General features: G+C 40.7%; 1 protein-coding gene and 1 long non-coding RNA gene across 2 annotated transcripts in view; one reads left to right on the forward strand and one right to left on the reverse strand.

The window, feature by feature from the left end:
- Positions 1-23,739, reverse strand: part of tmeff2a (transmembrane protein with EGF-like and two follistatin-like domains 2a) — a 133,843-nt gene that overhangs the window by 47,135 nt on the left and 62,969 nt on the right. Inside the window, exon 4 of the mRNA XM_004559195.5 lies at positions 18,428-18,454. Within this exon, the coding sequence (XP_004559252.2) occupies positions 18,428-18,454 (27 nt within the window). The remainder of the gene's footprint in view (positions 1-18,427; positions 18,455-23,739) is intronic.
- LOC143413042 (uncharacterized) lies at positions 14,150-16,332 on the forward strand. The gene is made up of 3 exons (XR_013093596.1): positions 14,150-14,211; positions 15,431-15,549; positions 16,236-16,332. It is a non-coding gene; the product is annotated as an uncharacterized LOC143413042 (long non-coding RNA).

Raw genomic sequence — 23,739 nt, forward strand, 5'->3', positions numbered from 1 at the left:
CTTTTGGACATGCAACTCCAAATCTACTGTGTTCTGCTTCCAAGCACCAAATTATTTTGACTTCTGAAATCAGAAACAAATCCACACTGAATTAAATCAAACTCTACAGATCACTTCTGATTTTGGTTTGAATGTTTTTCGGGTCATAGTTTTCCTGGTCTGCAACTTTTCTGCTCTCATTCACTCAGCCGCTCTCCTGGTGAGTCTCATTAGGGAGCCATAGGTGTTACCTGTCCACACCTCCTGTCCAGCATCAAACAACTGACAGACCTTAGCCACTGAATTGAATTGGCCACCCCAGAGCCCAGACTTCACCATTACTGAAACAATGTGGATCATCTTGACAGAGAACAGACCAAAAAGCAGTCAACATCCAAAGAAGAGGTTTGAATGTCCTTCGAGAAGCCTGGAGAACTATTCCTGAAGACTCTTCAAAGAAATTACCAGAAAGCTGCCTAAGAGAGTTCAGACTGTGCTCAAGCATAAAGGCGGTCGTACCAAATATTGACTCTCAAGCTTGTTAGAATAAAACAGTGTCTTTCATTATATACTGCATTTCCGTGTGTGTTTTAATAAATCCCAAACCTTGGCTCAAGACTTTTGCACAGTGCTGTAGGCTGTCATATCATATAATAATGTGATGTACAAAATTTAAGCCAAGAGAGGAAAAAACATCCTCACAACTTTAAGAAACAGGTTCAGATGGCTGTAAGTAATTCAATAGACTACACTCATCAGAAGTCGGCATAATTCATATTATGCGTTGATATAATCAACATAATCAACATGACAGTGTTTTTTTTTTTTTTTTTTTAATAGCAACCCTGCAAAAAAACACCTTTGAGAACACACCTGCCAGACTGTCACCATCTAGTGACACTTCTGTCCTTGGGCAATGACAGACATTGGTGATTTTGGCATAGTAATGCCCCTTCTGTCCCCATCACCTGCTTGCTCTATTATGCAGCAGTGTCAGAAAATCCCAGGAACTGTCAGGCTCCAGCCTGCTATTTCTCTGTTGCACCAGTGTCAGCTTGCTGCCCACCGAGCCCCGCCATGCCAGGTCTAATCTCGGCCCCAGCCTGCGAGGCCAATCTCCTGCCGCTGAGAGTTGGATTGGAGCCCTGGACAGTGATGGCGGGTGAGCAGTGGCGGGGTATGATCTTAGGAGTGGAGGAGAAAGTTAATGACTAATCCTGTGGACACAGGACCACCAGAGAGGATTGGCTGGGGCTAAAGAGAGATATGGGGACTAGAGGGAAATTGGAACTAGATCAAGTAAGAAGAGAGGAGCTGGAAACATGGGAGGAAGAGCCATGCCAGGATGTGGAGAATATGAGTCTGGCTTATTTTACCAACAAAAACAAGTCTGTTAGCAAACTGTGTCCTGATTATAAAGCAATAATCTGTTACTTGGCACCATCAGAGTTCAAGGTTTCCACGTCATTTTGCCTTGTAAAGATAAGATTTTATTAAAAAGTAACATATGGAGGAGGTTGGGGTGGATGGATGGTTTGAGGCACTTTGATGCACAGGGCAGCTGCTATTTTTCTTTCTTTTAACATTATGATTTTAAAATTCATCATGTTTTTTATTATTTTAACCACTGCACTGCAATAAAATCCAAAGACAATGAAAACATAATAAACATAATAATTTTAATTGTGTTCTTACACTTCACTCAGTCAGTTGACCACGCTCGGATTTGTCCTTAATCTAACCCTGAACTGCAGAGTAAGCTTCATAAAGATGTAGAGCGGTTTATTAACTGAATTTTAAAAAGTGTTACATTTTTTACTTCATCAACTGCAGTATATGAGAGTTCTCCAGATACCAAAAACCCCTAAAAAAAACCCGGCACATTTTGCTAATAACAGTCTGCTTATGGCCAGACTGAGTTGTCCATAACAGTGAAGAGCAGCACTGCCTGAAAGAAAAATGTGGATGGACAATATTCCAACAGAAAGAAAGAAGCTTAGACATCGAAGTGAGTTCAGTCAGACGGCTCACGTTCAAAATGATTTACAGCGGTGGCACAATATTGTTAGAGTCTGGTGTCTAGGCTCCAAGCTCATAGATATGTCATATGTAGAAATTGGTGTTACAGAAACACTGGTTAATTATAGTATAAAAGGTTGATGGAGGCAGTTCTACAGGAGGCAAAAAATCTACAACACATGTTAATTGTCTCAGTGGCCTTACAGTACCTCTAGTAAAAATGTCATCAGCAGCTCTGCGACACTTCCTTGCTGTTTCATTCTCTTAATTTGTGAAACTCTGATGGAGTATGTAATGAGAAAGGTGAGGTTAGCATGGCACCATTTGCAGCTTGTATTGAGAAGCTTGTACTGCATGACGGGCAGCTACAGGTATAAAAAACAGAACACCTGAAAGCAAGTTCATAAACCTGCCATTTGCTAATTGACCTGTTCTTTTTCCCCCTGCATTTAGCCGTGACAGTGATGCTCCTTTTTATAAGTGATTCAGACGTAATAATCAGTGCAATCTTTTGTTTAATCGCTGAACACCGCTAACCGTCCCTGCATTCACAAATACATACATTTCCCCCTGTTTTGATTCCAAATCCAGCCTCTGCTCACGTATGCAACGGATGAAGTGTGATTGACAAGTTCTTTTATAAAGTAGCTGTTTAGGAAAGTGATAAGAAGGTAACATGCTGAAAGCAGGAGAAAATAAAGCATGAAAGTGGGCTTCATTTTCAAATACTGTAGCACATTACAGCGAGGCTACATTTTATATACGTCCTTCAGGAGGAAATTCAAAGTAGAAGCAGATATACCAGTTGCTTCGCTGAGAGAAACCTAAATAGATGTCTTTGAGGATGTGACTCAGAGGCTCGCCATTATCTCCACCAGCAAATTACAGCTGAATACACACACTCGGGAGGATTTTAAAAGGTATTTGGGGAAATATTAAATTTTAAAAAAGCAGACTTAGAGGAGAAGCGCTAGATTGATTTTAGCTGTGTACACTGAAATAACTTCACTGGGTATGTTAGCGAGGACAATAGAAAAAGTGTGTCGAGCTGTTTGTTTCTTTACGGCATGTGACTGATGCGTCAGTGAGCATCTCAAAGCTTTTGCTTTTCTCGCAATGCCCTTTGATATTTAGAGGACTTTGTGTGTGTAGTGATTTTCCCTGAATAAACAAGCCAACTGTCCCTCTGCCAGTCTGCCATTACAACAATCAAAATGATCAGTTTCTCTGATGTAAACAAACCACGAGCCACTGTGGGGTTTCCCAGAGCACAATGTGTAAGTTTGGCTTTCAAACACAAAGCCTTTAGCACGCGCACAGTCCCCCCCCCCCACACACACACACACACCCCACTTTAGCGCCACGAGGGATTGCCTGCTTCTCCTGAGATGAGTGCTGAAGCCCACAAATAAACAGCCTTCAGATGTTTACATATGGAGCACAACACCGTCGAAGGCCTCCGGAGAATGAGCGGAAAGCTCATTTGCACTGTTGATGAGAAGAATCAGAAATTGCTGTGTCGGTTCATGATGACTGATTAAGAGAGGAATATTACAGAGATAAGGAAAAAAAATGAGTGTTTATGCAGGAATTTTCATATTTTGAGTTATTTATTTTAGGTTTTGATGAAATAACGATGAAGTGCACAGAATTTTAAACATGTTTATTCTTTAGAACATTTTTTCCAGCAGGTCTCCAGGTCTCGGCATCTCGAACAGTGATGCTGGGATATTGCTGGTGATGGTTTTCTGTCTGACATGTAAGAAAGTCTGTTACATTTAGCTTTATAGCGCTTGCTTCATGCAGTTCCTTATAGCTGTTGTAATATCAGTATCTCTGCAATTCACACAAATTCAAGCATGTTGTCAGTGGGTGACTTTGACAAAGTTGCCCTGCTTTTACTTTCATGGCACTTAAAGATAAGGAACGGCCAGGGCAAAGAGAGTTACCGCAGTATCGCAGCTTTTTCTAGCTTCTCTTGGCTTCATTAGAACCTGCGTTTCAGCACTGGGGTGGTTTGCAGCCAAGTGTGAAGTGGCCAGAATGAAAGTCAGCACCTCCAAGTCTGAAGCAGTGATTCTCTGCCAGAAAACAGTGGATTGCTCCCAATGGGTTGGGTGAGAGTTGCTTTGGGTGTTGTACTGGGAGAAGAAAGAGCTGAGCCAGAAGGCAAGGCTTTTGATTTAGAAGAGGAATTAAATACCAGCTCTCACCTATGCTGAACAGCTCTGTGTAGTGCTGCAGGAATGAGTTTGTGGATACAAGCTGGTGGTCTGGTTCTTTGCCTGAAAACAGTGGCTTGCTCCTTCTGGGTTAAGGAGACATGCCACACTGTGTAAAGCAGTTTTAATATATCTGAATCTTATTTATGACCAATGGAGAGGTGGAGCATAATGTAGCCGTTGCGTTGAGTGTGAAGGTAAAGCTTTTGGTTTACTTTGTCATTTGTGTATTTCACCTCTCCCCTCTAGGCATGAAGTAGAGGAGGAAGATGCAAGAGGCTGTAATGTAAGAAGTTTCCTCTGTATGGTGGTGTTCAGCCTTAAGGACAGGAGAAGGAGCTTGGACATTTGGAGAAATTGTGGTGTAGGAGCCAGCTGAGGTAGTTCAGCATTTCCCCTAGTGCTTTCTGGGCACGCCAGGCTGAGAGCAGACTGATTTTATATGGCTTAGGAACACCTGAAGGTCCCCTAGGAGGAACAGGAAACCCCATCTGTCTAACCTGCTGCCTCTGCAGCTCAACTTTGGATAAACAGAAGCAAATGGGAGGATCATTTTTTCCCCCTCCCAATTGCATGAAAAAGGGACATCTGAACATATGCTTCTCTATGACTTTACCATTTCATTGCCCAAATGTATAAAGAAAATACTCAGATTAATCCAGAATAAAACTTTTATTCTTTGCACTCCTAAATGCAGCCCACTGTTAAATCACCGACTGTATTAATATAATTGTGGGTGCTGTTATCATGCCTTACTTTAATAATGGCTTCTGTAAGCAATAAGATGAGACAAAGACAAACCAACAAATGGCTACAGGGTGTCCAACAGATATTACATCTTAGCAGTGCATAGAAGTCTCATATAAAATGACCTGCTCTGGTTTAGTGCTTAACTGAGCATCAGCAGAATAATGAATGCTGCAATTATCTTCAAGCAAATGAGAAAATGTTCTTCTCCCCGCAACAATGACCCTCATGAGGAACCGCTATTGTGACCTCTTTCTTTATTTCCTTTTCCCCCTCCTTCCTTTCTTAATTTGTTTCTATCTTCCTTTCTTCCCCCTTCTTTCCTTAAATAACTCTCTTCCTTCCTTCTTTCTGTTCTTTCAGGGTTTCCTTTTCCGTCCTCTCTTTATTCCTTTCCACTTGTGTCATTCATTTTTATTTTTTTCTCTCTCCTCCTCTCTTCCTTTCTTGCTTCCATCCCAAACTCATCACACTGCTCAAATTTTTTCCTAAAGTGTCCACCTGATTCCCTCGCTCCCTCTCCTAATCCCAGTCAAATCCTGTCATTACAGAAAAAAGCCCAGTCCTGCCATCTCTCTATCCCGATATCTGCTCTTCCCTCCTTTTCCACAGACCTTGATTTGGCAATCTTCCCCCCCTGCACCGCTCTCCATCTCAGCCTCGTTCCATTATTTTCAGGATGACAAAAAAAATATATGACAATAAAATCCCCGATGCCACTGAGAGCGAGGGCTGGCCCTAAGGTGACCCTGTTACTCTCATCAGCCTCCGTTCCACTTTTCCTTCCACCTTCACTGATAGCTCTGCCACACGGCGGCTGCCACTCTCCGTTTACATTATTCCACCCTCACACCAGATACCGTCTGAACCTCACCACCGCCCCACTCCAATTCATCTCATTCAAAACCCCTGCTGCGCACACACATATGCACGCGCACACACAGGCGAGGGAAATTTCAATAATAATTTCAGAGTGGTATGATTGGATACGTTCCCATGGAGAGACGAAGGAAAAGCAAACCCGCAGAGGTGAGAGATGGAAATGGGAAAGGGAGTGAGCGCGAACGTGTGTGGATGAAGGGATCTAACAACTTTGGTTCTATCTCATTTGCAGATCCTATCACTCTCGGTCTAGATTACGCTGTTATCCCCGTGCCAAAATAAAGGCTTATCAGCCCAGCCTTTCTTGTGTGCTCTGCCTGAACGTATGCTCCGTGAGACCGGAGAATAGATCTCTTTCAATACAGGGACGATCTTCATGTACACTGTAAAAAAAAAAAAAAAAAAAAAAAAAAAAATCAAATGCCACTCATTTTCATGTGTTGTGGACTGTAGGAAATGGGGATGCCGTCCAAAACCTTTTAACTTTGTTTTACCATCATTAACTTGAATCAGTAAACTATATTATGCCGATACGGTCATACAAAGAGACTTACCTACAAGTGAAAACATTATTTTCTCTACAGAAGTAGCACGCCTTGGCATCATAGTATAACACACAAATTATTATTAGTTGTAGCGTATTTATTCACAGTGCACCACCAGACTCTAAAGAAAACAGTCAAGTGATACCTCACAGGGTTAAATCTGAAATTAATTTCAATGTTTCAGTTTGTTATCGATCTCGTGTTTGGAGTTTTCTGTGGTCACTGTTCACAGCTGTGGAAATGTTCGCGTCTACCTCGGCTTTTAAGGAAAAAACTTTTTTTTTTTTAAGTGGCCTCACTTTTTTTTTAATCATGTGTTAAGGATGGTTTATACTAATTTAAGCACTTCGTAAAATTTGTTTACAACATCACACAGTAAACACAGTTTACATGAAACCGTGAGATATATTAGCCAAACATTTGAAGGTAACTGCTTGCACTAGCTGGGAAAGACACCAAGATCTTTTTTTTGCTGTTTAAGAATAAAGGTACATATTATGTATATTTGCTCCGCTCTCAGTTTAATTCAGTTAAATTTTATTTATATATCAACAAAAAACAACAATAGTTGTTTCAAGGTGCTTTATATTGTAAGAAAAAACAAAGGTAAGGTTTAAGCCTAATCTTAAACATTTAAATGTAAAAATCTTAAAGTCTTAAAATCTCTCTGAAACATGAAATAATATAAGGTTTGTTAACATTAACCGATTCCTGTTGAATGTTGAAGACCAGGGGTTTGGAACTCCAGGCTCAACGGCCGATGTCCTGCAGGTTTTAGATCTCACCCTGGGTCACCACACCTGAATCAAATAATTAGTTCATTACCAGGCCTCTGGAGAACTTCAAGACACTTAGGGAGGTAATTTAGCCTTTAAATCAGCTGTTGAATCAAGAACACATCTAAAACCTGCAGGACACTGGCTCTTGTGGCCTGGAGTTCCCCTGCCTCTGTTCTATCACCTCACTTGCGGTGCTTTCTGATTTACTACATGAAAGTCGCACTTTAAAACAAACCACGCCACGATCACTAAATGTGCTCGATGTTATTTCTGAAAGATTAGTCACAGTCAGTGTGGAGATGGTCAGTTTATGCAGTTTATATGCAGCTCTTCATTACTATAAAATGTTTCAGGCATTTAACTAGAGCAGCTTATTGGGGCCGTTGTGGTTCAAATAATGAATGATGTGAGGTTGTACTCTCAGAAAACAAAAAATAGAATTTATACACAAAGTTGTAATTTTCTTATATTTAGACTGGTCAAGAGCCACTTTGCTATTTCTAATTCACCCTCAATACACCAGAGCAGTCACCACACATTAGTGCTGATCTGCTGCAGTAACAATGAGCACGTTGTTTTCTTCTGGAAAGGCCCAGTTCTCGGCAAACGTCTCTTCAAAGTCTAAGTATGATACAGATCTAGGGGAAAAGAATATTTCCTCATTTATAAATTAGACCGCAAAGGAAAATTTGATTTCGTTATCCACTGCAAGCGGCTGTGGCGTGATGACGCTGATTCAATCTTGCAGAGTGAAGCAAAAATACTCCCTGACAAAAAGATCATTTAGATTTGCCTCTTAGTAGGGTGACTTTAACTTGAGATTTCTTTGTTCTCTAAAACATGGTTTCATAATCTGTTTTCTTTTGCTTGTATGCATACACACACAAACACACACACACAGCACGTTAGCCTCCACCTCACTCTGGAGCAGTTTGCAGGGATGAGAATTAGCACATCCAAGTTTGAGTCCGAAAAGGGTGGATTGCTCTCTTCGAGTTACTCAAGTGTGGGAGTTCAAATATCTCAGGGTCTCGTTCATCACTGAGCGGAGAGTGAAGCGAGACACTGACAGACGGTACAGCAGTAACAGAAATGGACTGGCATTTATATATAACACTTTTCTAGTTTTACTGACCACTTATACAGCACTCTGTTCATTACACTTTGAGCACCTAACTACCTCACATCCATGACCAATTTAGGACCAGCAATTATCCAAACATGCATGACATGTGGGACTGTGGGAGGGAGCCAGAATACCTGAATGAAACCCACACAAGTGCAGCAAAAACCCTCCCCTGTGCTCAGGAGCTGTGGGTAGTGATGAAAAGAATGAGAGTGCAGATAAAAGCAGCAGAAATGAGCTTCTTTTAAAGATGTTAGTGTAAGTGATTTGGGAGGGGCTCAGAGTTCAGGTTATGGCATCTCATCAGACCACCTCCACCCAAAGGAGATGGTTGAGAAGAGGGAGGTGATCTGGATGGATTAATAGACAGCACGAGAAATGAGTCCTCACTGAGAAAAGAAATGCTAACCTTAAAACTAAATCCTATCTTTTGGGGAAAAATAAAATGCTTCTAAAATAAATCTAAATGATTTTTGATCTGTGCCAATCAGAATAAAATTGTTTGTCCCCCAAAAAACATTTTCTGATAGCACCGGGTTCAGGTTTGAGCTTTGGGCTTCTTAAACCACACATTTGTGTCAATTTCAGACAAAAGAGAGATTTTTTTTCCTACGAAAGGTGTCTTGTGCCATTATTTTCCTTTTGTCTTTACGGTGGCACTGCAGTGCAGTGGTTAGCACTGTCTCCGCACAGCAGAAAAAAAATATCAGCATGCCTTTCTGGTCGACTGTGCTCTCTTTGTGTGGAGTCTTCATGCCCTCCATGTCCCTGCATGGATTTCCTGCGGTTCCTTTGGCTTCCACCACCAAACCAAACAAAGGTGTGTTAAGTTAACGGGTCTCTTTACATTATAAACTGTGTATAGATGTATATGTAAACGACTGGTGACATGTCCAGGGTGTAAAAATAGTGAAACAAAATCTCCCCTGTTTATAGTCAAGGTTCATAATAAATGAGTGACACTTAATGTCAGCTTGAGTGAGAGTCAGACTTTTCAACAAGGCTGGATGCCTATCTGCCCCTTGGCTTTCACCTGCCTATTAGGGTGGAACATATTGGTTCTGTGTGTGAGTCTGTGCATGTAAGCAGTGCAGCACAGAATAACTGAATAGGACACACATACACAGACACACACACACGGGTGGGCTAACGGTGGCGAGCCTTATCGCTACACCACAAAGTGGGAAGATTAGATTACTCACTTCCCTAAACCTCTAACTTGGTTACCATAGCAATAGCAGTGTGACTGGGGCAGCGGTTGGTCACTGTGGAGGCTGCTGAAGCAGGAATGGACGTAACAATTACCGGGGGAACCGTGGGTCAGCCAGCGGCTTTACCTCCGCTTCTCGCCGATTCATTTGGTTCTATTCTTGTGTTTTCTAAATGAGGTCATCCTCTGGTCGTGTGCTTCAACGTGGAGAAAAGTGACAACATTGGCAGAGCAGACATTCTTCTTCATTTCTCCTAATGGGGTGTGCTGTAGCTACTTTAAGAAGCCCTGCACGCATGTTGATAAGATATGTTGCTGCAAAATATTTGGATGGTTGATAAACGGTAAAACATGAGGTCCCAGCTCGCGTTGCCATTTCTGTGCACTGCTGCATAGCGGCTAAGGAAGATCAATTGATATTGAATTCATAATTTCACTATAGTGGAGCCTCGCCCTTAATTCAAATTAATGAAGTGCTTGCAAATCCATAGTGTTTTGGGTTTGATCATTAGATTAATTACCCCAATAAGGCTATTGTATTTCAATTAAGTCAATTGCAGTGTTTATCTTTTCATTAGTCAACACTCAGAAAAATACATTTTACACAAAGAGTGGAGACAAGGCTCGGCACGTGTACTTATGGAGAGAGAAATACAAATCAAACTTCAGTATATCAGCATTATTGTACTTCAAATTCTGTTTTTAGGGTTAACGTTTCGATTTCAGCTCACAAAAACTGTCATCTTCCACTGATTTTTGCTGAGTACGCGCACCAAAAGTCCTTGCTGTACTGAGTGATTTGACTAAATTGACAAAGACTACAAAACACGGACCTTCCATTCAGTGTATTTTCTATTAGAACTGAAAGTATACACTATGATCTCAGTTTTTGTCTTCATTTTATTTCAGTTCATTTTAGTCTGAGTTTACTAAGATACCGCCAGAACAAGTGCTTCTAAAGTGTGAGCCTAAACAAAGCTCGGGAAATAATTAGAGTGACACACAAAAGAAGCAGGTAGGTGAAAAAAAGCAGGAGAGACACTTCGAAGAATGCCCCATAAATACTGGTAATTACAGTGCTGACAGCCCTGATGCTCTCTCCCTGCTGTTAAGGACTTATAATGGAGTCATTTTTTACTATTCAAACTGGGAAAAAAAAAAAAGGCTCTGATAAGTTATGGGACACTGTTTTGACCTTGACAAAGCACTTAATTCAGATAAGAGTTACCCTCGAAACTGTGGTGAAATTAGGTCACTACAATGCCGGTGGCTCACAGAGCATGACAGCGTTTAAATCTTTGACTTAGCGGCTCGAGTCCAGCTGACTCCTAACCAGTATTCTTGCAGGTCCAGCTGAGGACTAGTTTATCTCTACTAGAACACTTTTCAAAAATTCACTGTTTAATATTGGATTGGAGAAGCCACAGTGAAGCATAGACCTAATGTACTTTTGGGTCTTGTAAAAAGACAGTGAATAATTAAAGTCACCAGTTGGCAAAGTAGCAATTTTACAAAATTAGTTCCCTGTATGAAGATGCATTAGATGACTTCTGCTTGACATAAACTGAAAAGAACAGAAATGTTTTGTGCTTCTCAGAAATTGATTCATGACAAAGTTAAGAAATGTTATGCAAGCAAATAACTCTAATTTCAATGTGTTTTTACTGCACAATCACATCTTGTGGTGTTTTGCAGTGACTGGGCTGCAGTGTTAAAGACCAGTTAGCAAAGATACTGTATTGAGCACTGAGTCTTTATAGCTTAGCTAGAGCCAGCAGTGCTGACACTGTGACAGGACGTGCTTTTCTACTGTTCCTTCAGTGCAACAGATGCTGGCCGATGACGGCTTTGCTGCAACTTGTGGAATAAAAAAACATTAAAGTTCAAACATGGAGATAGTTTGCATTCACGCTGCATGCCAGTCACATCAGCGCATCAAACTTATCTCAGCACTGCAAAGAGAGACACTCAAGTCTGTGCAACAGAATCCACTGCATCTTATAGTGTTTAAGTCACAATGATCATATACTGGAATTTTACTACTATTGTTTGTATGCTAACAGCTGGCATCTGTCAAAGCAACACCAACATATAACATGAGCTGGGTGCTACTCATTGTTCCTGGAGGCTGCTTTCATGCCAGTTCAGTCTGTCAAAGCTTTGCTTGTTAGCCCACATTAAATTAAAGAGTTTTTAATAAAATGCATCAAAAGGAACTTGTGATTTTTCTTATTTTATGTAAAAAAAATTGGGGTGGACAATTAAAATAAAATGGCCACAGTTTCAAATAATGAGACAGGTAATAAATCGGAAATACATTTTCTTCATGAGTCATTCTGGACATTTTTTGTACTCCTGTTTCTGGAGGATGTTATTCATAGGGGAATTCCTAAAATGATCATCTCGGGCACATGGCTCTGCCAATATTACACTAAAACCATCTTTTACAGGGAGTGGCTAATCAGAATACAGGTGGCTTAAAGAGAGAAGTACTAAAACTGTTTGTTTTAGTACTTCTCCCTTCAGAAGAAGAACTGAAGGGCTTATCCTGGTTCCATAAGATTTATGACCTGCATGCAAAATGGCAGAACATTGTAGCGCAGATAGATATTTTCTATTTGTTACATTCCTGGTTGTTGCTGAGAATTACTGCCTCTCAACCTTTAAGAGGAGAAAAGTACCATCTTTGTCAATTCCTTGCTGCCACCTCCTGACAGAGGGCATGTTTTACTGCACCTGCCCACCAGACACATTTGATCATCCACACGCACACAAAAAAAACCCATTTTGGAATAGACACCCTCTGCTAAACCTGATCTCAGAGTCCACCTCTCGCTCCACCTCCACTGCTGAAGCTGTCAATACTTCTAACGTGTATTTTGTGATCAGCTGCTGCGTGCAAGAAATTTCAAGCCAACCCGTCCAAATCTTGTGGAGATATTTTTGTGTGGACGAAAGCGGTGGACTGACATCCAAGAGGTGGTGCTGCTTCAGTTCTAAAAATAAGGACTGTATTTTTTTCCCCTTTTACAACACTTCAGCTCCTTTTTTCGAGGTGATATCATGCAAGAGTAGGTTTTATCTCTCTTACAGTTTGGCATTCTAACAAATGATCATCTGCCAGCAGCGCGAAATAGTCTGTCTTCTTTAAAAATATACTTGGACTGTTGAGATGCCTTGAAATCTTTCAGGCTCAAGGCTTTGCTCTGTCTTTGTTCTTGCATGATCATGTGAGCGCAATTCAATTTCTCCACTGTGCAATTTGATTTGGACAAATGGTTGATTCTGACTAAAGGGGCCATGTGACTCGACTCGTGCCCAGAGGGCATCTCCCTGCACAGTTGACTTGTGTACTTATCAGATAAAAAACAGCAAACACAAAGGAGAACACACACTGACGAGCATGAATGCATCCGCGCTTGCACTGCCACTGGTCTGCATTCTACACACACACACACACACACACACACACCACATTGCTACTGAAACTGGCAACTTCCTGGCTGACCCAAGTTTTATGTGTGTAGATTTATCATCGGCCATTAAAATATATTTGATTTTCACTGAGATGGCTCTCTACTGCTGACTTCTTACAAGTCCAAGCCGTCTTTTACAACCGCTTGCTTTAACCTTCTCCCCTGCTCATAAAACACCAGCATCTTCTTCCACCTCTGGCAGATCCCACTCCTCCCTCCCCTCCATCTCTCCTACTGTATCTCTCCATCTATTGTGACCTCTGCTATGATTCTATCTTTATAGGGTGTGTTTGTGTTTCTCCTCCTCCTGTCCTTGCCCTCTTCTTTCCCTTCTTCCTCCTCTACTGCGCAAATACCCTCTCCACCCTTGAGCTATTTTTTCTTAATTGTCTCTTTTCCTCCTGAATGATCGATTCGTCAGATTTATCTGACATTTTGAGAGTGAGGACAATTCTCAGGCTTCTACTTTAAACCGCCCAGGGGTCTTGGAAGGTGAACATTTATAATGAGCTTTCATGAGGATATTCAGAGAAAATCTGTCTCACTTAAAGAAATATGTGAACGATGACTCTATACCTTTCACCTTTTGATCGTCTGATGCTACACTAATCATTCCTGTTGGTTTGGCTGGGATACTGTTATTTTTTTCATGATGACACATGAATTTTATGAGATTTTTTATTAGCTTTTTAAAGCCCGCTGTAGCAGTCTGTATGTCGTGCTATGTTATGGAGTGATGTCCTGTTGGGTAACTATTTTGAAGGACACATGAAGCATGTGGAGTATTATTTTTCTGTTTTATGATACTTAAACTTTAGATAAAACATGTAAAATAAGTAAACTATTCAGTCTGCAGTTGCATCAGTTTGTTGCTGTCACAGCACTGCTCTTTGGCTTAAAGCTGCAGATAGTCAGTAGGTGTCATTTGGCATTAAAACCTTGATACACCGGCCACAGTTAGAGTTTGCTCAGCCAGAACACTGCTGTTTGTTTAGCTTCCACTCACTGCTCGGTTTGCTATAGGCACCAAAAACAACCTGGTTAGTTCTAAAAAAGGTCATAATCTGGGTTCAAATATTCACCTCTCGCTACCTGCATGATGATGACGCAGACCAGTGCATTTAAATATGAAGTGTCACTGATCGAGAACACTTTGTACATATCTCCTGTGACTGCAACTGCAACAAATCAGTCCTTTTTTGTTATTCAGATGTTACACAGCATCGGTAAGATTTTTTTTATTTTTCCATCTTTAGACTAACATAAATAACTGTCTAACAAATTATTTGCATGATGTGTTGGTTGAAAACTCGCTGACCTTTTAATGTTTTCAAGCAGACTGATTTTACCACAAGTAAAATTAATTTTAAACATGCACTTACTGATGAGGTAAAAGAAGTCGGCAGACTCTGCGCTTAATGGATGTGTAAATTAATAAGTAAAATCCAGAAGTCGGAGGATCTGGCTGTTATTTTTCACTGCAGACAATATAATTGTCAAACACTGTATGTCTCTGATGGCATTGCAAGAGAAATGCTTTTGAAAAACGGATTAAAGCCCTGTAGCACAACTCCAGGCTAACGTTAGTCAACTGAGGTGTCAAACAAATGACCTGCAGGCTAGAACCTGGACCAGCAAGGGGTCCAATTTGGCTCATTGAAAAGTCTAAAAACTCACAGAAGGAGAGCATTACTTTTTGGGGATTTTGCACTGTGTTTTGCACCAGGAAGCTTTGTGTTGTGTAAGAATGCATTAGTGGATCTGAGTGGTTGCCTCAACTGTAAATTTAACCTGAGCCAGAGTTCTGAATTGCTGTCAGGTTAGAGCCTCTTACTGAAAAAGACATTAGCCATTCCTGCCATACCGCGCAGCAATAAGGTGCTGAAGCCAAAGAGCCACTTTCTTTACAAAGAGTCTTGGTAATGACAGCAGGCTGGCTGGGAAAACTAAAACATACTGTTGAAACTGCACTTTTTTTTTCTTGAGACATCTCATGCTGTTAGTCTTTTTTGTAATTAAACGGTTCATTAAAGGTGAATGTTTTCAGAAAGTGCTAATTTGCACCCAAACACTTTTCGTTATGGATTATTATGCAGTGGTTTACTGTTCCAACCAGCTTGATCAAATTGGTCTGTAAATGGCGTGTGAACTAAAACATTTGCCACCTTTAACCTGACTTTTATGGCTAGAAATAATATATGTACTACTGTAAACAAGCGCTGGGTTTGGGTGGAATAATAGTTCTGTAAATTAGAGCAAACTAACATAAGCTATTCCTTCCAATTTCCACTGAAGTGCAGCTTTTCAGATTCAGAGTTCTTAGCGTTATAGGACTAAAAATTCTCGGTTTTGTTATTGAATTCTCTTCTGTGCTATTTTGGTTCTTGTAAGGCACCGAGAGCATTAAGGGAAAAGAAACCCTCTGACTGCTTTCTTTCACTGCAGATTTTATGGTGGTGTCTTGCAATGAAATGCCGAAAAACAGCCCGAGGAAGTGTGATCGTCTATACAACGGAGCTCAGAGATAGACAGAGCATGCATGGCATTACAAACAAATCACGATGGTACTGGCCGTGCCATTTTTCCCTTTAATCCCATGCAAGTGTAAGCACATTGTGTTCATGTTTCATTTTGCTCCTCCTTCCTCCTGCTTCTTAGGGCTGTCTGTCCTCCTCTCCCTCAATCTCTACACCACTCGCCGTCTGTTTCCTCTGCTCTGTTATCTATTTTGCGACTTTCCCCAGGCCATTTCTTTGTCCACCCCCATCTTTCCTCTCTGTCTTTCCCTCTCTCGCTTTCTCTCTCTGGTTGACCTAGCACCAGTTTCATTTCCGCTTGTTCATCCGTCTATCTGCCGTCTTTTTGGGGGGCACTAATCTCTTTTTCAATCTCTCTCTCCCTCTCATATATGCTTGGGAAAGCTCCATGCATCGGAGTTAATGAAGTAACTGCATGGGCAAACACACGGGAGGATAGAGAGGCTGCAGAGTGGGGAGTGTAAATATATGCATGGGTACAAACGTGTTCTGACAGACGAGCCTGACTACTGTCTGTGCTGATGTTAGAGTTGAATCTTGTTAGTCAATTAAGCAACAAATTAGAGACTTAGCTCAAAGACACGTTATTAATACGGTGGGGGTTTATGTGATTAGTTACACAAAAGTTATTCATAAAAAAGTCACTCATGGCTATAAGCTCATCTCAATCTTATTGCAATCAACTCTCACACACTTGTCACTCTCTCCCCAAGCTCCACTGTTTATCAGCTGCAATGCTGCCCAGGCCACCATTCCGCCCTTTCACTCGGCTTCGTGAAGACGGGCACACAAAGCTAAATGAGGACTTTCTCCAGCATGCCGTCTCTGCAAATCTTGGCTTTCAATGTCGAATTTGCACAAAAAAGTGGTCAGATGAATCAGCGTGAGATTAGAAAGGTGAATTGTGTAATTTCTGGGCTTTTGCTTAAAAAAAACACTTTCAATTTTTCAAATAATTCCCAGTTTTTTTTAGGACATTATGCAAATTTTTATCTGGCTGAGACTTGAAAAAAATCAGTTGTGATTGAAAATCTGTTACAATTCCAATTGTTCTGTGTTTTAAATGTATTTTCTGCTGCAGTCACATGATCTTTTACTGCAGCTGTGAGAACAGCCTGTTCACAAAAGTCTAGTTTTGACAAAAGGACAAAAGATAAAACACATGCTGGCAACATCACTTCCTTCATCTTTATCTGTGTTTGTTAGCACCCATCACGTTATGTAAACTCACAGTTTCCCATACATGAATGGCTATTTGATTACAATGCATTACCAGTAAAAGTTTACTCTGCATGTTAAAAATAAAAATAAATAAAATGACTCCATGCTCACTTCTTTTGTCCACTTGTTGCATTAAATAAATAAATAATCAGGGATGAGCAGGTTGAGTGCAAATCAAAGCCATCAATCCAAAACAATGAGCTAAAAGAGCCTAAAACACTACACAAAGCTAGAGGCAGCTCAAAATTAGCACTTAATCCTTTTTAAGTTTATCAGCAGAAGTGACCCTGTTTGCTGAAAGTTATTGAATAATTGATGGTCATTTATAATATCCCATAATTGTTTCCCAAGAAACAATTATTAACAAAGAGTTAATTAATAAAACACTATAGTCCCTGCATGTTTACATGTAGGATCTCTCTGACAAGCTCTTTGAACCAGCCCGTTACTGCAGGTCATCAGGAACGCACCACCTGGTTACTCATCAGGTACCAATCAATACATTTGTTAGGACCTTGCAGTAATAATAATAATAATAATGGATTGGATTTATATAACGCTTTTCAAGGCACCCAAAGCGCTTTACAATGCCACTATTCATTCACTCTCACATTCACACACTGGTGGAGGCAAGCTACGGTTGTAGCCACAGCTGCCCTGGGGCAGACTGACAGAAGCGAGGCTGCCATATCGCGCCATCGGCCCCTCTGGCCAACACCAGTAGGCAAGTAGGGTAAAGTGTCTTGCCCAAGGACACAATGACCAGGACAGAGAGCCCCGGGATCGAACCGGCGACCTTCCGGTTACAGATACGCTTCCCAACCCCCTGAGCCACGGTCGCCCCTCAGTAGTTCAGTCCCCGGTCTTATTAATCATTTTTATTGCTGTATTGTTGGTTTTTATTTACTATTTTATTAATTTTGTGCCTTTTAATGATGTTTACATATTACTGTTGCTTTTTCTCATTTGGTTTTCATCGCTGACAGAAGTTTCATAAGGATTTTGATAGATATGAGCTGCTAGTGACCTGCTAGCCACTTTGCCTTTGTTAGCTTCTTTAAAATGTCCAGTTCACCTGTGTGAGCGTTATTCAGGTGTTTAGTTTTCTTGTCTATTTGTGTTCCTCCAGTCTATTTTAGTGAAGTCTGGTGAACGATGTCGTCACTCGCAGCAAAGCATTTCCATGCCAACAACATGTGAGCATGTGGCTGTGAGTGTGTGTGTGTATAAGTATTTGCATATGCCACTGTGCGTGTGTTGTGCATTGGCTTATAATCCCAGACCAGCTGACTATTGCATCTTTAGATGTTATTAATTCACTTGGTTTTATCTCTCTATTAATTTAATCTATGTATATACTCATGCTACAGTCTTGATGCTAGTGCATTTGTGTAGCAAATTGTCTGGTATGAAATATGCTTTATAAATAAAGTTTTGCTTTAGTACATGAATTCAATTAGATTAAACGTTAGCGTGAATAAAATAATAAGTGAAGCTAATGATGTTAAGAGAACATGTTTTTAATTGGTTTATCATATTATGAAATTAAAATACATTGAAGTCAGCCCCTCATACTCAATAATAAATACAGTGCTGTGGAACACAGCGGGTAGAGAGCAGCATATTAAAAAGCAGTATGTGAGGAGTTAGAGGAGGTGGAGGAGGAAGAGGTGAGTAATCTTACCATCGTCTCCTGATCCTGAGCCAGCATCTGCAAAGGAGAACAAACAGTTATTAACCAGAGGCTCTCACAGACACAGACATTAGCTGAATAATGTGTGTCTGCATATGTAAGTGTGTGTCTGGACCTATTTGAATATCTGCTTGTTATTGTGTGCATGTACACAAGAGAGAGTCTGTGTGCGTGTGGGTGCGTTTAAGCGAGATGAGATTTCTGTGAAGACGGTGCAGAAAGTGATGCCGAGAGACAGATCTACAAAGAAAAAAAAAAACAGCTGAAAAACCAGAGAGGAGGATGATAGTGAGGTGGAGGATGCACTGATGCTTTGAGCATCACGCAGCTCCCGCATTCTGTACCACAACACCTCCAACTGTGGACCTCTCAGTGGTAGGACTGTGGGAAGGCGCACTGTTGCAAATGTGTTTGTGTGTCAGCGAATCCTTCTTCATGGCTTTCCCACTGAATCTGTGTAAAGCCCCTTCAAACACACTGAGCTTACTGAGCTGTTCAACAATACAGCTGTGAAAGAGATACTCATGAGCACTCCGAAGCTCCGTGTAACTCGAGCTGCTGCACAAAGTGATCTGCTAAAACGCACAGTGCCAGAGCACACGCAGGCCCTCCGAGGACTGCAGGGGGGATGAAAGCGCAGCTCCATATGAACACCCATGTGAGAGGGTTTTATAAGAAGAGGTGCACGTCATGGGGCAACTGCAGTCCCAGAACACATGGAGTCTAACCATCAAGCTGACACTGATACTTTCGTGACACAAGGTTTGGATCAATAAAATACATTTTTGATGGGAGTCGGTATTGCCAAGACTCTCTGAGGTCAGAGCAGCAGACGCTCCGATGTGTCAGGGGAAAGTAACTCTTACACTCTTGTTTGACTGATATTTTCTATAGTTCAATGATCACTGAATAATTCACATCGTTATAATCGTGAGTACTGTGTTATGCGTTCACACTGGTGATTTTGGAAGCCCTTATGCATAGAATTAGTATCAGTTAGATAGGCAGTATCAAGTAATGCTTCGAATGCTATGAACCCTTAACCTGGCCCGGGGGCCAGAATTGAACAGGCAAAGGCTCTAGTCTGGCCACTGAACAGGTCTTGGAAATATGAAAAAGTGCCCAGACTTTTCATTTTCATAGGTCACACAGCTTTCCCCCTGCCGTCAATTCCTATTCATACTACACCAAAATAATTTAAATAAAATGAGCATTTTTTAAATTTTAAATTTATATTTCATAACTATGGGACGGTTGGGGCAAGGGTAGTAGTAGTTTCACTTAAGATCAAAGTAGCCTTTGTGCGCCCCACGATGTAAAACGAGTTTGACATCCTTGCCTTAACCCCTCAACCGGTTGAACTCACTAAGAGATATAACCTGGAGTGAAAGAATTCATCATCCTCAAAAATGCTACACTTCTCTAAAAATACAATCTACTGTGAGAACACCATCAGCATCAGGAATAATGCTATAATAATATTAATTTTTAAAAATTGACTCCTCACATAATGGATACAAAATAAACCAAGTAGGGACGAATTTTCATTAGAATTATCGACATCCATCAGCCTGATTCTGAGGTTTCGTGTAGGTGATGTTGGGACAAATGGAGTATGGTTGTTTACTAGGATTACTGTAGCAACGGGAGCTGAAAGCAGTATTACAGTGCAGTGAACTGGGCTGAAAAAAAGGGATCATTAGTGATTTGTTCCCCTGAGGACAGTTGTGAGAGAGTGAGAGAATGGCCAATGAATATTTCAAACTGATACACTATCAGAAACAACAGGGGTTGTTTATGACGTAGGGCCATTGTCTGACCAAATTTGGTAAAACCTCAACACAATGACTGGAAGAGTAGAAAAGCGGAGTAGAAAGACTCTTCAAAGACAAACACACAACAGAGTGCTTCATGCATAAATCCTAAACCCGACAATGACTTAGCATTTGCACACTTTTCCACCATCTGTTATTTGGTTAGATGCCTGAAATAAACCCATTTCTTCATGTTTTCTTTTACATTATGACATAAGTGTGAATTTCTAAGCTTTTTGTGTCTCAGAGAAGACATTTTCTAACAATAGACTACAGAAGTTGTCATGGACTTTCAACATGATCAAGCTAAACACACAAGCTCAATGGCAGTGACAATGACATGTACATATACACCAATCAGGCATAACATTATGTCCGCTGACAGGTGAAGTGAATACTGTTGGATGGTGGGATATATCAGGGAACAAGTGAACAAGGTTGTTCAAACAGATGTATTAGATTTGACTGCAGCTCTGTTGGGTGTTCCCAGCCTGCAGTGGTCAATATCTATCAAAAGTCCAAGGAAGGAACAATGAACCAGCAAAAGGATCATGGGGGGGCTAAAGATCACCGAGGGGAATAAAGGCTGGCCCGTATGGTCCTGTCCAAGAGATGAGCTCAAATTGCAGAAAAGTTGTGATAGACAGGTGTCAGAATTTACAGTGAATCACAAATCGTTGCATATGGGGCTGCAGACCGGTCAGGGTGCCCGTGCTGACCCCCGTCCACCACTTAAAGTGCCAACAATGGGCAGGTGAGCATTAGAACTGGATAATGGAAAAATGGAAGATGCTTTGGGAAATGTTCTGCTGGGAATGTTAGGCAGGTGGTTAAATGTCGTGCCTGACTGGTGCATACGTACCATACATGTGGTAGCTCGTATAGCTTTTTCCAACTGCCTTTGCAGTTCAAAAATCCTAAAAGTTTCAGTGTGTTGAGATTTTCTTGCTGAAGAAAACCCGTAAATATCATTAACTTAAAAAAAATTGCTTATTTCTGCGTTAAATCAAAAGGCTACACACAAATCCCACTGGCTTTTGTTGCTGACCTACAAGGCCACACTTCTTGTATCTTGCTTCCAGCTCTGAATCTTTAAAAACACCACTTAAATGAATAAATATTAGTGAATCGGATACAGAGATTTCATGAGGAAGAAAACGTGTGAAGTCAAATTGTCTAGAACCCCATAGAAAATATGACAGATTTTCGGTGTGGAAATAAAGGAAACAATGTAAACAAACATAAAAAAAGGAACTATTAAGGTTGGTACACTGATTCTATGTCAGTAGTAAAGTGTAATCTCATCAGTGGAGCAAACCAAATAAAAAGTCAGATTCCCTTGAGTTGTATCCCGTCCACTGAAGTATCTTTTGGATAAAAACTGAGAGGCTTTTCCATATAAATCAAATAGCAGCCATTGTTTACCTGGTATAAATATGTGTCTTCACATTTCCAGCCAAACATTGCTTACTAAGCAGCATGGAGATAGTGGGCCCCTCAACATGTCAGAAGTCAAACTGTTGTTCTCAGCAAAGAAGAGATTTCTCAGCATCAAATCACAGCACGACACATGGTTCCTCCGGGAGTCAGTGCACGGCACTCTAACATGCTTTATGGAAATCACTTGTATCCAGAAGTGTAAATCTCTATATCTGCTTTGTTAAAAGATGCTACAGCAACTTTACAGCAGATATGTAATTAGCTAAATCAAGAGACAAAAACTCTAACAAGTAAAAATCCTGTCAAAACAACACTGTGGTCCCAGAGGATGAGGAATGCGTCTAAACCACTTCTCAGGAGAGAACACAAATCAGCACTTCGCAGTGGATGACTGGAAAAAAAGTTATTTTTGCTGATGAATTCAGTTTTAGATTTGTGGTAGTAAACAGAATGTGGTACTATATGACAGGAGACAAGCAGGAGGTAGTGGGAATATTTAAGTCTGGCAGTATTTGCTGCTCTAGAGCTGGAGAGCTGCACTGAACTCCAAGCAGTGCTTGATCCTTCAGGCCTCTGCATGTTTGCGTAGAAAGATTCCTACTGCACCGCCTGAGAACCAAAGAAGACCAAGGAGTGCTGATTTTCAAAGACCTTCCTGCACAGTCACTTCACCTCAGCTCCTTAAAACATTTACAGAGGCACGTGAAGCCTCAGAACGAGTTTTGCAAACTTATGTGTCTGTGTGCAAAAGGGAAACAGAAGCCACATTTTTGCTGTAATCCATGAACATCATTTGGAGACTGAATACTTCTTAAATGTATTAAACAAATCCAAAATATTTATCAAATTAAAAAAGTATCTTTGCTTAAAATCACTGATTTTGGAATCCATGATGTATACCTTTATTAAACTTCCAGAACAGAAGCATTCAGTAATACTGACCGTAAGTAGAAACTTTCTTTTTTGTTTACAAGAAAACTGTACAGGGCACCTTTAATATATATATATATTTTTTTAAAAACAGCCTCTACAAAAACTCCTCTGCCTTTCTCCCTACACAATTCCAGTGACCTTGGAGTGTGTGGGACACTAAATGTGCAGTGTTTCATGAAAAGGCTTAGCTTTAAGGATCAGGCTGAAGTCAGAAGGGGTTCATGGGAGATCAATAAAAACCTTTAGTATCTGTACAAGGGTAAAGGCTTGAGGAGAAAAAGACTGACATTAGAAAATAGAACAAAACAGCAGGGGAGAGAGGCACAAGCTTACATTTCTTCCCATTTGTCTGCCAAATGAAGGGTCAAAAAGAGGAGATACCACACAATTTTATTTTGTGAAAGGCACTGGAGGGTGAGGGCGAGAGCAGAGAAGGACTGCATCAATAGATGATAGAATTTTTTCCTAGTTTTAAAGCAACTGATTGGAAGAGGTGCAAAGCAGAAAGAAGAAGAGGAACCTTCTAGGGGAAACTGTTATTAACCTTACAGAGCTGCTGAGTCTGTACTGCACTGCACACAAACTGTACGCACACACACAGACCTCAGTCCTTGCACATAAACACACTTTTCCACTTTTTACTGTAAATAAGTATTTCAAGTTAGCGTTGAATAAGAAAGAATCGCTTGCCTTTACAGTAATGCCATCAATGTTTGCCCCGAAACACACAATCTGTGACATGAACCTGTAGGAAAACCTTCCAATCACTACACTAAGATATCAGCATATATACAAAGACGACCTGTGTGAAACGTTTTTCCCTTTAAATAGCAAAGCATCGTTGTCAAATGATGTCCTCCTTTTAAAAGAGCCTAAAAACACATCTGATCTAAGTGACCATTCTCTTACTTGCAGTGATTAACAGCAAGTTCTGATTCTGATTCACATCAGTGCAGCACATGAGGAAGGAAATTTATATCCTAAACATTTGAGTGCTAAGTCACATTTGGAGTACGTATGTGCAAACTGGATATTTTGGGGCCAGTATCATCGTGTCATGAGGGACATCAAAGTATACAAGACTGGAGCACTTTTTTTTTTTCCTGCCACACAATG

The sequence above is a fragment of the Maylandia zebra genome, linkage group LG16, assembly GCF_041146795.1.
Source record: "Maylandia zebra isolate NMK-2024a linkage group LG16, Mzebra_GT3a, whole genome shotgun sequence".
Lineage (NCBI taxonomy): Eukaryota > Metazoa > Chordata > Actinopteri > Cichliformes > Cichlidae > Maylandia > Maylandia zebra.